Below are 12,773 nucleotides of genomic sequence, written 5' to 3'. Positions count from 1 at the left end.
GAATTAGGCGGGCACACTGCTCTCTACAAACCTCAAGAGGATGATTTCATCAAATTGTTATCCTGGGGGGGGGAAAGCATGGTCATTTAGAAAGAAAAACAAAATGAAGCTGAATGGAATGTTATTTGATATTGTTTCAAATTTACCACTAGTTGCATTAAAAATGTTTAAGTTAGGAGCAAGGCAGTCCTGTCTTCTCTAACAGGTGCAAAAGGCTCCGTGATTTTGCTTCCTTAAAAGCTCCAAATTAACACTGGTAGGATAAGGGGCAGGAGTTTGTAGTTCTTTCCCAAGTAAATGGCTGCAATTTTTCCTATGGAAAATGAAGATATTTATAACTTTACATGTCAAATAGTACAGTTGTATCTGCCAAGTTATAAATAATGCATCTTATATTGCTAAAACATTAAAAGATACGTAGGCTTGATAAGAACATAAGTACATAAGAAGAGCCCTGCTGGGTCAGACCAGGGAGGGTCCCTCCAGTCCAGCGTCCCGTCTCACACAGTGGCCGGCCAGTTCCTCTGGAGGGCCAGCAACAGGGCACAGAGGCCGAGGCCTTCCCCTGATGCTGCCTCCTGGCTCTGAGATTCAGAGGTTTAGTGCCTCTGAATGTGGAGGTTCCCCTCAGTCACCCTGGCTAGTAGCCACTGATAGACCTCTCCTCCATGAATCTATCTAGTTGCCTTTTAAAGCGTTTATTCCTGTGGCCATCACTACATCCTCTGGCAGTGGATTCCACATATGAATCACTCTCTGTGTAAAGTAGTATTCCTTTTGTCCATCCTGAACCTACTGCCCATCAGCTTCATTGGATGCCCTCAAGTTCTAGTATTTTGGGAGAAGGGAAAATTTTCTCTTTGTCAACTCTCTCTGTCCCATGCATAATTTTATAAACCTCTCTCATGTCCCCCCTTAGTCGTCTCTTTTCTAAACTGATAAGTCCCGGAGTCTTCAGTGTTTCATCCTAGGGAAGGGGCTCCAACCCCCTAATCGTCTCAGTTGCCCTCCTCTGGACTTTTCCCAGCTCTGCAATGTCCTTTTGCAGATATGGTGACCAGAACTGCACACAGTGCTCCAAATGAGGCTTATACAGGGGCAGCACAATATTGGCGATTTTATTATCAGTCCCTTTCCTTATAGCTCCTAAGACAGAGTTTGGGTTGACATTTTCATTTAGCTCTCAGCTACCACCCCAAGATCTGTTTCCCCCTCAATCTTAACAAGGTCAGACCCTATTAGCCTATACTTGAAGTTGGGAATTTTTTTTTTTTGGCATATATTTATTGTATATATTTCAATTTCCCCCTAATTTTCCATTTTTTTTTTCGGGGGGGGGGTGATTCCCCCCCCCATGGCTTCAAAATTTCCAGATATTTTACATCTCTGTTCATTTGTCACTCCTTTATTGTAGCTGGGAACCACCACCCTGTGAGCTACAGTCTTTCTCACCTCTGCAACAACAAGCACCACATTTGGAGGGGTTTGCTTGTGGCAGCCCTCATGGATTGCTGATGGCAAAGCATGACAGTGTGCTAGTACAAAAGCTGTCCTATAGTTTGGTATGCTTAAGGTTCTTTGCACATTTCTTAACCACTGGAAAGTAGAGGGACAAGGTTAAAAGTGAACAAAGGTCTGCATGTTGCAGAATTCATATTCTGGCAACTGCCAATCCTTTGCTTGACTCCTGATTTGAAAACCGTAATGCTAGGATAGAAAATCCAGCACTGTTTATTTCTGGGACCCTGTAATCAAGTTCCAGGCACACTAGATCGTGGACTTCGAGGCTCATGGCTGCCACAGCTGAAGAGTCAGGGAGTCCCAGAAGAGCTCTGAGGATTCAAGCCTGCATCCTCTCCTTCTCCGGATTATATCCATCAAGCCATAAAAAGTAATTGAGGTGCCACTTTGGCCCTGTGCGCATGAACCGCAGCAGGTGCCGTTCTGTAATAGTCATGTACTTGTAGCATTCAGTCTATCAAGCGCGTATTGTGGTTGCTTAGAGAGATTGCACTGGTTGGACACTCAAATGGAGCTGTGTTTTGGGCGGGGGTGTTGGCATAAGGCGGCGGCGACCAAGTATACTGAGAGCTGCTGCTGGAGGGACTGGAGGACAGATAAGCTGCGTGTGTCCCTGAGCTGTGGGCCTCATTACAGGGCTGGGAGTCAAGGGTCCCTTGGCATAAGGCGGCGGCGACCAAGTATACTGAGAGCTGCTGCTGGAGGGACTGGAGGACAGATAAGCTGCGTGTGTCCCTGAGCTGTGGGCCTCATTACAGGGCTGGGAGTCAAGGGTCCCTGTCCTCCCTGCCACACACACCCCTTCTCTGCACTGGGGCAGCTGCCAGGAGGAGAGCCATCTGGCTGCAGAGGAGGAAGAGGGAAACCGCCACAGCAGCCGCCCAAGCTGGCCGTGGTGGCTGGTGGAGGCTTTACTCCCCTTTCTCCCTGGCCAGCTGGCTCTCCTCTGGGCGGTCTCCCTCTCTCTGCCCTGACCTGCTGTGCCTCCTGCCGAGGAGAGGGAGAGAAGGCCCTTCCCCTCACCCGACAGACACAAGGGCTCAGGTGTCGAGTCCTGGACTCAACCACTCTCATGGCACTCTTGTGGCAGCAAGATTTGTTCATTTGGAGGTAAAGAGATTCAGGCATAGACAGATTCTGTGTCAGAACTGGCCACTGGCTGCCTGGTCCGCCCCTATACAAAAAGCAGGATAGCCCCCTGTGCCAATCACCCAATCAATGTTCTCACTTAGCTTGTCAAAGCTCTAGGCCTACCCCCCAGGCTGGCCCAACACCTGCAAACTAACAGTTACATTCCAAGGTCAAGCGAGAAGCTGAGATCATGCGCTTCCCATGGTCCCATACGTACTACGCAAGCTCACGCAGGCATTCACACCAGCACCCACTACCCCCTCCTCCGTCCTGGCAGAGAAGATAAACAGCATGGACGATAAAACAGTGAAAGAAGCATGTCTAAGAAAGCAGTTAACCCCTCACGCAGCAGATCAGGAGTTTGGCTGGACAGCATTCTGTGACAAGTGAGGCCCAAGCTTGACATCAAGCCATGGTGGGGAGAGGAAACCCTACCTGTGCAGAGGTTACATACTTTAATAGCATAATAGTTATGTTATACTGTCTGTGCATGTTTAGCGGGGTGATGCACGGGGCGTACAGAAGTCATGTGGCTCTTTTGGATGTTGGCACTCTGTGAGCCACGGAGTGAGGACTGCTGGTCTATCTAGTACATTTTTATTCTGGCCAAGCTCAGAGGAGCATACCTGATCCTTCCCTCCTCCATTTTATCCACACAGCAGCCCTGTGAGGTAGATTGGGATGTGAGCACGGGACTGGCCTGTATCGGGCTTCATGGCGGTGTGGGGACTGGAGCCCTGGTCCTACTCTTGTTCAGTTGGGAATGGAATAAAAAAGTGAGGTCCCGATAAATGTCATAGTTTTGGAGAAGCCTCCATCAAATAGAATTTGAAAGGTTCTGTTTACTATCCTTGCAGTAAAAAACCTAAACCTCTGTTGTAGCAGTTCCTGAAATCCAGAAGGCGGATTTATCAAAGCGAAAGGCGAGAGAGGGCTTGGCGCCCCAGCCGAGGAGTGTTGCGACTCACAAGCAGTCCCCCCCCCCCGGTCATGCTGCAAATAGCGAGCATGCTCAGTGCCTGCCAGCTCATTCCTGCACTGGGCTGGGCTGGGCAGGACTCCAAACCTGCCGATTCGGGGAGGGCAGCAGTTTGGACTTCCATGCAGATAAGATCACAAATTAGATTTTCTTGCGAAGGGGCTGTTGCTGCATGCTTTCGTAGCAGATGTACTGACTGCAGTCCCTTTCTCTCAATATTTCCTAGGTCGGTACGCCTTCCAGTTCTGGAAACCGCTGGAACAAGTAATCTCCGGAGCAGCAAGGAAAATTTCAAGTGCTGTAAGTTGAGACCTCAAGTCTCTTTCAAAAAAGCAAAATAATTTTTTCTTCTCCCTGTATGCAGGGTGGAATACCTATCCATCTAGGGGGACCAGTTCATGTATCCATTTGAGCTGCGTTCTGGTGCATGTCAGCTAACGCCACAATACTTACCACAGGACTTCCTTGTTGCTGAAACAGAGTAATGTGGCAAAAACCACCTCCCCCCTGTTTTTTCAAGTGTCCTCAGCCTGGCGTAAAGGGGGACATGCCCTGCTCTTGGGGGCATGAGGTGTTCGAGAGTAGTTTTCAGTGTCTCGTACCAGTTCTTTTACTCTTTATTTTATCAAATTATTTTTACACTAGGAATAAGGTCCGTTGTGGAAATAAATACAACAAGCTCTAGAAAGAGGCTCTGGGTGGGTCCCCTGGCTTTGGGTACTCAGCATCAATTTGCTGTGGCGACCTCAGCAGGGTGTAATGACACAGAGTCCACCAGTTTCTCCAGGGGAACTGATCTCTGTCATCTGAAGAGAAGTTGTAATTCTGAGTGATCTCCAGCCCTTGGAGTTTGGGAACAATGGTTTCCCATGAGGAAATGGCTGGTTTGGCAGGTGGAATCTATGGCATTGTACCTGTCTGAGGTCACCCTCTCCAGGCTTCACCCCTAATATCTCCAGGAATTTCCCAACCTGGAGGTGAGAACCCTATCTCCTTCCCAGCCAATCATCAATGTACCATTATCTGCCCCTCAGACTTCAGCTTTCCACCTCCCCCCCCCCGCAGCTTCTACCTAGGAAAAGTACAGTCTTTCTCCACAATGGGGACCAAAGCAGCTCACATTTCTTTTCTCCCCTTTTCAATCTGCACAACAGCCCTGTGAGGTAGGTTCGGCTGAAAGTCTGTGAGTGGTCTGAAATCACCCAATCAACTTCCACAGGAAGAACTTGGGTATGGCAGACCTTGTTCCGAAGTGCTAAGTGCTACATCATGCTAGCTGTCATGGGGGGCCATCTTAGCAGGGTATACTGACACAGAGTCCACCGTTTTCGCCAGGCGAACTGATCTTTGTCATCTGGAGAGCAGTTGTAATTCTGAGTGATCTTCAGCTCTCACCTGGAGATTGGCAGCAATGGTTCCCCAGGAGGAAATGGCTGGTTTGGAGGGTGGAGTCTATGACATTGTACCTGTCTGAGGACCCACCCCCTCCTCAAACCCCACCCTCTCCAGGTTCCACCCCTCAAATCTCCAGGAAATTCCCAACCTGAAGTTGGCAACCCTATCTCCTTCCCAGCCAACCATCAACATACCGTTATCTCCCCCACCACCACCTGTAGCCTCTACCTAGGAAAAGTACAGTCTTTCTCCACAGTGGAGACCCAAGCAGGAGGGAACTGACCTCAGCAGAGTATAATGACACGGAGTCCACCATTTTCTCCAGAGGAACTGATCTCTGTCATCTGGAGAGCAGATGTAATTCTGAGTGATCTTCAGCCCTCACCTGGAGATTGGCAACAATGGTTCTGTGGAGGAACTGGCAGATTTGGAGGGTGAAGTCTTTGGCATTGTACCTGTCTGAGATCCCACCTCTCCTTACCCCACCCTCTCCAGTCTCCACCCCTCAAATCTCCAGGAATTTCCTAACCTAGAGTTTGCAACCCTATCTCCTTCCCAGCCAACCATCAACTTACCTTTATTTGCCCCTCTAACTTCAGCTTTCCATCTCCCCCGCACACACAGCCTCTACCTAGGAAAAGTACTGTCTTTCTCCACAGTGGGGACCCAAGCAGGAGCAAAGTGATCTCAGCAGGGTAATATGACACAGAGTCCATCCTGCAGAGCAGCCATTTTCTCCAGGGGAACTGATCTCTGCCATATGGAGAGCAGTTTTAATTCTGGGTCATCTCCAGCCCTCACCTGGAGATTGGCAGCAGTTGTTCCCCAGAAGAAAATAACTGCTTTGGAGGGTAGACTCTATGGCATTCTCTTCAACTGAGGCCCCTCTCCAAACTCTGGCTTCCGTAGACTCCACCGCAAAATGTCCAGGAATTTACCAACCTGGAGCTGGCAACCCTAGTCAGGACTGGCCCCAATGAGTTCCCTGCAAAGGCCAAAGTAGGCCTGGAATGGGCCTCTTGCCTTTGCCTTTTTACTGATAGAACCAAACTTGGTTGCCTAGCAACAGCCACTGAGGGAAAAGTTAGCCCCACAGGAGCCAAGCAGGAGAAGTGTCTTCGTCAGGAGAGTCAGCCATTTTGGCAGTTTATTCTGTCAGGGAAGAGTGTCCAGGCTGGCAGTAGGCAGGGGAGAGGAGCAGACCCAGCACCTAGCCAATGGCACATGACTACTCTTGAGTGGCGGTTGATGGTCCAATGGCTGATGGAGCGCACAGCACAGCCAATGGGAGAGCTGGAAAGTGCCAGTACGTTAGAGCTTTTATATATATCAGATTGCTGTTATCCATCTCGTGTCCTGACATGCTTGGCAGTAAGGCTGGCACATAAAATTTCAAAAATAATATATATATTTTAAGCCTACTTTGAAAAGCATGCATTTTATGAATGGCATAGTATTCCATATGATGCAGGCCACCCAGGGGAACCCCAGCAGGCCTCTGAGGCTGACGGAAGAGCTGCTTTGCCCCCTTAATGGATGCTGGCAACTTCTTCCCAGCTTTTTGCCCCCTTCATGCCCCCCCCCCCGGTCAGTTGGCATCCAAGAACAGGAGCATGCTTCCTGCTATCATTCTTCTGTTAAGGGAAGTGCCTTTTCTTCAGTGGAGAGGTGTGTGTTCCCCAGTAACACCCCCCCCCCACACACACACACACACTATCCATGAAGATTCCTTGGGGCCCAAAAATGGAATCTGGAGGGCTCAGTGGGAGGGGCAGGCAGGAAAGTCCCATTCCGTGAGCCTCTTCACAATTTGCCAGACAAAAGTAGGTATTTTATAACATATTGACATAATAAACTTATTGCTATTGTACATTTTGAACCCTACCTCAATAGAACCAAGTGCATGCTTTCCATATTTCGTTCTGATCAGTTTGACCATGTTAATCAAGTTCCAAGCCGCTTGTTTGGTTGGATGAACTGGTTAATGATCCCCAAAGAAATATTAAAGGTACAAATGAATTCAAGGGCCTTGAATGGCCAGGCTGTTCATCAAGCATTATAATTGCAGTTTTTCAATGGCATCGATCAAAGACAGAGAAGAGCACTGTCGGATTCCCGCAGGCCCTCCCCCCATATTGTTAAGTAGTGATTCAGTGTATTTAATCTTACTGGTATCAGTACAATCTGAACTATGGTTACAAATTTAATTCCTTTTCTTTGGCTAAGCTTGGCAGGGCAGAGGCTCTCTCGTTCAAAGGATTCCCCAAAGCTCCTTATTTACCAGCTTCTGTAAGCCCACGGTCTGTTTATCCACACGCATACTTGTTAGTTACTCCGTCTGAATAACAGTGTCACTCTCCTACCTTTAAAAGTGGGAGTTAAGAATGATTTCACAAAACTGCTAAGAGGCCTGACATCTTCTTTTTACTTTCAACGATTGTGTCAAATATAATCTGATTTGAGCAGTATTGATAAAAGGTGCTCTTATCTTCTCCAGCACTGAAATATTTTTATTAAAAGACAAAGATTCTTCTTCCTTTGATCATATTACGAAATCAAATCGGCTTCTTTTATGTCCACATATTAAAGATTGGTATGATTCTGGAGTGTCCAAACATTAGACACCAAAGGGATATTTCTGGATTGAAGTTTCTTCAAAGTTTATCCCAGGTTTTTGAGGTTACCTTATCTGTCTCTTTAAAAAAATCCACGAGGGGTATTTGTAGAGGAGGTTTTTCTACATCTTGACAGCCGCTACTCTTTTGCTAGGCGGCAGGAGTCCAGGACTCAATGAACTTAAAACCATGTTGGGAAAGGAGAATTTCCTAGTCATTTTCTTTCCCGGATGATTTCTTGTAGGCCCTCAACCTGTAGAACTGTTTCTCATACCATCATTCATATTTAGGAATAGCAACACCAGTGTAAAAGAATGAACATTCTGTCTTGATGACGATCGCAGTGCAAGAAATAAAATGGGCCTTGTGCTGCTTTCCCCGTCCTCCAGGCTTGTACGTTTGCCATTGGCCTCAGTTTCTAAAACACAAAGCTTCGCTTCCTGGAAATGGAACTTCAGCATGCTCAACTGATGGCCGCCTTTTCCAACCGTGTCCTCTGTGCAGTGCTCTTTACAGCATGGTGCGGTGGTTAAGGGTGGCGGACTCTGATCTGGAGAGCCAGGTTTGATTTCCTGCTCCCCCACCCCATGAAGCCTGCCGGGCGACCTACCTTGGGCCAGTCACCATTCTCTCTCTCTCTCTCTCTCTCTCTCTCTCTTCTCTCTCTCTCTCTCTCTCTCTCTCTCTCTCTCTCTCTCTCTCTCAGAGCTCTCTCACCCCCACCTACCTCACAAGGCGCCTGTTGTGGGGAGAGGGAGGGAAAGCGAGTGTAAGCTGCTTTGGGACTCCTTAAGGTAGAGAAAAGTGGGGTATAAAAACCAGCTCTTCTTCTTCTTCTTCTACAGCCTTTCCTAAGTCAAAAAGAGAGATGACCAGATCCTTCCAAGGGAACTAACAATCTGAATCTTGCAGGTGGTAAAGAAGAACCTGCCGGGATGCAGGGATGGCTTGTGACTGCATAGGCAGCTGGTGCCTGTGGGTGTGGTTTGGTGTACTGTAGTGGTTAAGTGCGCGGACTCTGATCTGGGAGAACCAGGTTTGATTCTCCACTCCTCCACTTGCACCTGGCTGGCTGACCTTGGGCAAGGCGTAGTTCTGATAAGAGCTGTTCTTGAAAAAGAGCCGTTTCTCTCAAGAGCTCTCTCAGCCTCGCCTACCTCACAGGGTGTCTGTTGTGGGGAGGGGAAGGGAGGAGAAGGGAAAGTTGTTTGTAAGCCGCTCTGAAACTCTGAGTGAAGGGCAAGTTATAAATCCAATCTCTTCTTCTTCCTCCTGCTCCTGCTCCTCCTCCTCCTCCTCCTCCTCTCTGGCCTCCATCTCACACCTTCCAAATGAGTGTGCCACCTGAGCTGGGACCATGTGGGGGGGGGGGGTTATTGCGTCTTGTACACACGTCTAGTGATTTCCTCCTGTCTCTCCCACATAGAGTCTCTCCTCCTACTACAAAGGAGGGTTTGAACAGAAAATGAATCGGCGAGAAGCAAGTCTTATTTTAGGCATCAGGTGAGTGCTCTGCAATTCACGTTAAAAAAATATTAGGGCAGAATCACCCCACTCTTTTACTGTCACCCTACACTTCGCTGTTCTGGGGGGGTGGAATTTGGTTGCTATTTACATTTATAGCCTGCTCTTCTAGGAGCAATACAAAAAGGGAAACGGGATTGGGGTGGGAAGGAAAAACCAAGAGGGTCAGGAACAAACTCTCACGTCTTCAGAGCTGCGCACTCCGCTGTTGCCCTTCTGCTGCTCATCCTGCAGGTTGAATTCTGTGTGGAATCTCACACAGAACGTGGAGAGTTGAAAGTCTGTGCTCCTTCCTTTTCTGGAAACAGAATGGCAAACGTCCGGCTCCAGGCCTGGGCTTGCCAGCCTCCAGGTGGGGCCCGGAGACCTCTTGGCATTCCAGCTGACCTCCAGACTCAGACACAGCTCAGTCGCTGAGGAGGAAATGGCTGCTTTAGAGGGGGGCTGTTGTCAGACTCTTGGACAAAGGAACTCTCAACAAGACTCTCTCAGTAGTGATATGTTTATTGAGTAGTAAAGATGATTCAAGCTAAGACTTCTTTGTGTCAGAACTGAAGATTTGGCTCCAGGGCCCTAAGAGATACAGATATACAGCTCCCCCCCCCCCAGTGTCCCATCCAATCAGTCCATTCATTCAGCCCGCCTAGCTTTCACGCTCTTCTACCCTCCACCCCCACCTGTGAGGCACCCGCCAGGTTATCTATGTTAGCGGCGCAAGCAGAGACCAGCCTCCAAGGTCAGTGTTCGTTCTTCCCAGGGACAGGGAGGTGTCTTAGAGAACAGTTACACATCTGTGCAGCAAAGCATCCCCTTGGTCACACACAGACACATACACAGCATCACTGTTTTTCCCATGGCCAACGAGGTACCATGGCATCCTGCCACGCTGAGGTTTCCTCCTCTCCCCAATCCCTGCCTCTCCAAGCCCTTCCCCCCAATCTCCAGGAATTTCCCAGCCGGGAGTTGGCAACCCTGCCCAGGGCCCCAGACGATTTTGAATGTGGTGATTTTGGAAACCGGCAGGCCTAAGAGCGATGAATGCTACTGTTGTCTGCTCCTGGCCTACAGACAATTGCCCTCCCTGCCTTTCATTCATATTAGCCACCATGTTGCTCTTAACCAAAGCATCTTAAATTCTGCAGGAAATATGGATTTAAGGAGGAAGTGATGTCAACAGGGTTAAAAGGAGTGATTTACTTTGTGGAGAACCACATTGCTGTGTGTGGTGTTCCTAGTCCTCGACAATCTAGCTGTGGGTTCCCTCCACTGCCGCTCTTGGAACGGTGCTGCGGTCCTGTCTTTTGAGATGTGCCGTTTTAGCTCTGGATGCTGCTCAGTGATGTGTGGGGAGGCCTTGCAGACGACAGCTACAGAGCACTTCAGGTAGCCTGCAGGGCACATCACGTCGGCCCGCAGAGAGCACGCGAGAGAGCGAGAGCGTGCGAGGGGCCGGAAAGTGCTGCTGTCACAGGTCTGAGTGGGTGTGGAGTCCCAGACCCTTCTTTTCCAGCTGCTTCCCATCACGTGATCAAGCACCTGTGTTTTGACCGCTCCAGTCCCCAGAAACACAGAACTAGGCGATTAGTCCTTCAGGTGTGCAGTGGCATGGTTTGCCCACCAGATGGCAAAGATACCTAGATTGTTTAAAATATACTTTTCAGATGCAAACAGCTAATTTACCGCATGCGAGAGTCATTATTTATGATAAGCACTCCATTTATTTTTTACAGTCCATCTGCTGACAAGGCCAAGATAAGAACTGCTCACAGACGAATCATGATTCTGAATCACCCTGATAAAGGTACGCTTTGATTTTCATCAAGAGGAGGTGTGATGGGTAACATGGGAAACGCTGCCAGCCCTTCTCCCTTTGCAGAGCATAATTGTTCGTGGATACCCAAGTGTGGCTTCCCTAGTTTGATGCAGTTTCTTTCCAAGCAAAAGATGCAGCGGCAGTGGGCTCAGCCTGTACGCCTCTGTGAACCTCAGTGGGGAATATGCCCTGTCTGTCTTTGGGGTCATTCAAGTCGATCACAGAGTCAGGAGCTGCCATGGTGTGGCTTTCCAGGAGCTGCCATGTGAGACGGCTGCCTTTTGGAGGAAGGAAAACTTGAGCTGTGAAAGCATCCACATCTACTTGCAGGTTGTTCCTGAAGCCATAACATAACGTTTTGAGTAGAAAGTGATACAAATGACAAATGCACGTACTAGATTTGAATGCCCTTAAACTATAAAAGCCCTGCACAGATGTTTTAACTAGCCAGATTTTTAATGTAAATGTATCTCCCCCAAAAGCTCTTATTATAACTTTAACTACACTGCAGCTGCCTGAGAAGGAAAAGCCATATGTTCATTGCTGTTTGTACTTTGATACAACAGATGGTTCGGAGCTACACAGTATTTAAAAAGCCAAAAAGGAGGAAATGAAGACTTTTATGTCTGGTTGACAGATTTACAGTTTATTCCTTCTCATTTCAGGAGACTAAATCTAAGTCTGTCTACTTGTTGAGGTGAAAGGTGCTGAGTGCACATGGGCTGTTTTTATGTACTGGGCGGATCAGATTGGGGGAGTCAGAAAACAGCATGTTTGGATTGTCAGCAAAGGAATGTAATCATGACGAAGAGGGACAGAAGCACACCCTTTCCGAGTTTCCTTCCGTTGTTGCTGATCAGACTCCCCAGCAGCTCCTCGGGCAGGGAAAGGTGGCCTCTAGGGGGAGCCCAGGGGACCACCTGGCCCTGCCCACTTCTGTGGGCCCAGTATTGCATCTGTCGCTGTCCTGGGGACGCCAGACATGGGGTCCCCCCCCCAGCCCCATGCTGCTAATGTGCAGGGGGTCTGCCTGGTCTGCCACACTGGCGCGGACTCCAGGAACATCAGCCACTGCTGGCACTAAAATCCTGACCCTGGAAGAGCACCTCCATCAGGGAACACCCAAGACTGACGCCAGTCAAAGACCATGGATGTCAGCTGGTTGGCAGGCTGCTTGGGATGGCCCAGGTCATGTCTGTTAGTTTGCTGGTGGTTTGCCTTGAAAGCTTTAAACAAAACCATACCGAGAGAAGCAAAAACAGGTTGCTTACCAGTAACTGGTGATCTTCGAGTGGTCATCTGTGCATTCACACCAATGGGATCTAGTGCGCCTGCGCTGGATCTGCCGGTGCTGTAGCAAGCTCTTTAAAAAGGATTTTCGTGCCCAGTCCCTCTGGGCATGCGCAGGAGCCCCAGTGCGCATGCCCAGAGGGGCGGGTGCAGACATCCCGCCAGTTCCTACAAACCGCCGCGTATCAACCTCTAATAAAACAGGTAGAAGAAGACAGCAGCGGGGCAGGAGGGCGGGTGGTGTGAATGCACAGATAACCACTCGAAGATCACAAGTTACTGGTAAGCAACCTGTTTATCTTCTTCGTGGTCTCTGTGCTTCACACCAATGGGAGATTAGCGAGCAGTAGCCTACCTGGAGGTGGGTGCTGTCAGGTGTTTACTGCTTAGCCGATTATAAAACCTGACGTCCCAGATTGTCACTGGTGGTTTTGCGGACGTCTAGGGCGTAGTGCCTGATGAAGGTATTAGGCGTGGCCCAGGTTGCGGCTTTGCAAATGTCTTG

General features: G+C 48.9%; 1 protein-coding gene across 1 annotated transcript in view; it reads left to right on the top strand.

The window, feature by feature from the left end:
* Positions 1–12,773, top strand: part of DNAJC15 (DnaJ heat shock protein family (Hsp40) member C15) — a 26,784-nt gene that overhangs the window by 3,157 nt on the left and 10,854 nt on the right. Inside the window, exons 2-4 of the mRNA XM_015427203.1 lie at positions 3,858–3,931; positions 9,068–9,144; positions 10,896–10,966. Coding sequence (XP_015282689.1) covers positions 3,858–3,931; positions 9,068–9,144; positions 10,896–10,966 — 222 coding nt within the window. The remainder of the gene's footprint in view (positions 1–3,857; positions 3,932–9,067; positions 9,145–10,895; positions 10,967–12,773) is intronic.

The sequence above is a fragment of the Gekko japonicus genome, unplaced genomic scaffold (genome assembly GCF_001447785.1).
Source record: "Gekko japonicus isolate JY-2015 unplaced genomic scaffold, Gekko_japonicus_V1.1 scaffold1011, whole genome shotgun sequence".
In the NCBI taxonomy this organism is placed as follows: Eukaryota; Metazoa; Chordata; class Lepidosauria; order Squamata; family Gekkonidae; genus Gekko; species Gekko japonicus.
The sequence above is the reverse complement of the archived record's forward strand: the minus strand, read 5'-3'. Positions and strand labels throughout refer to the sequence as shown.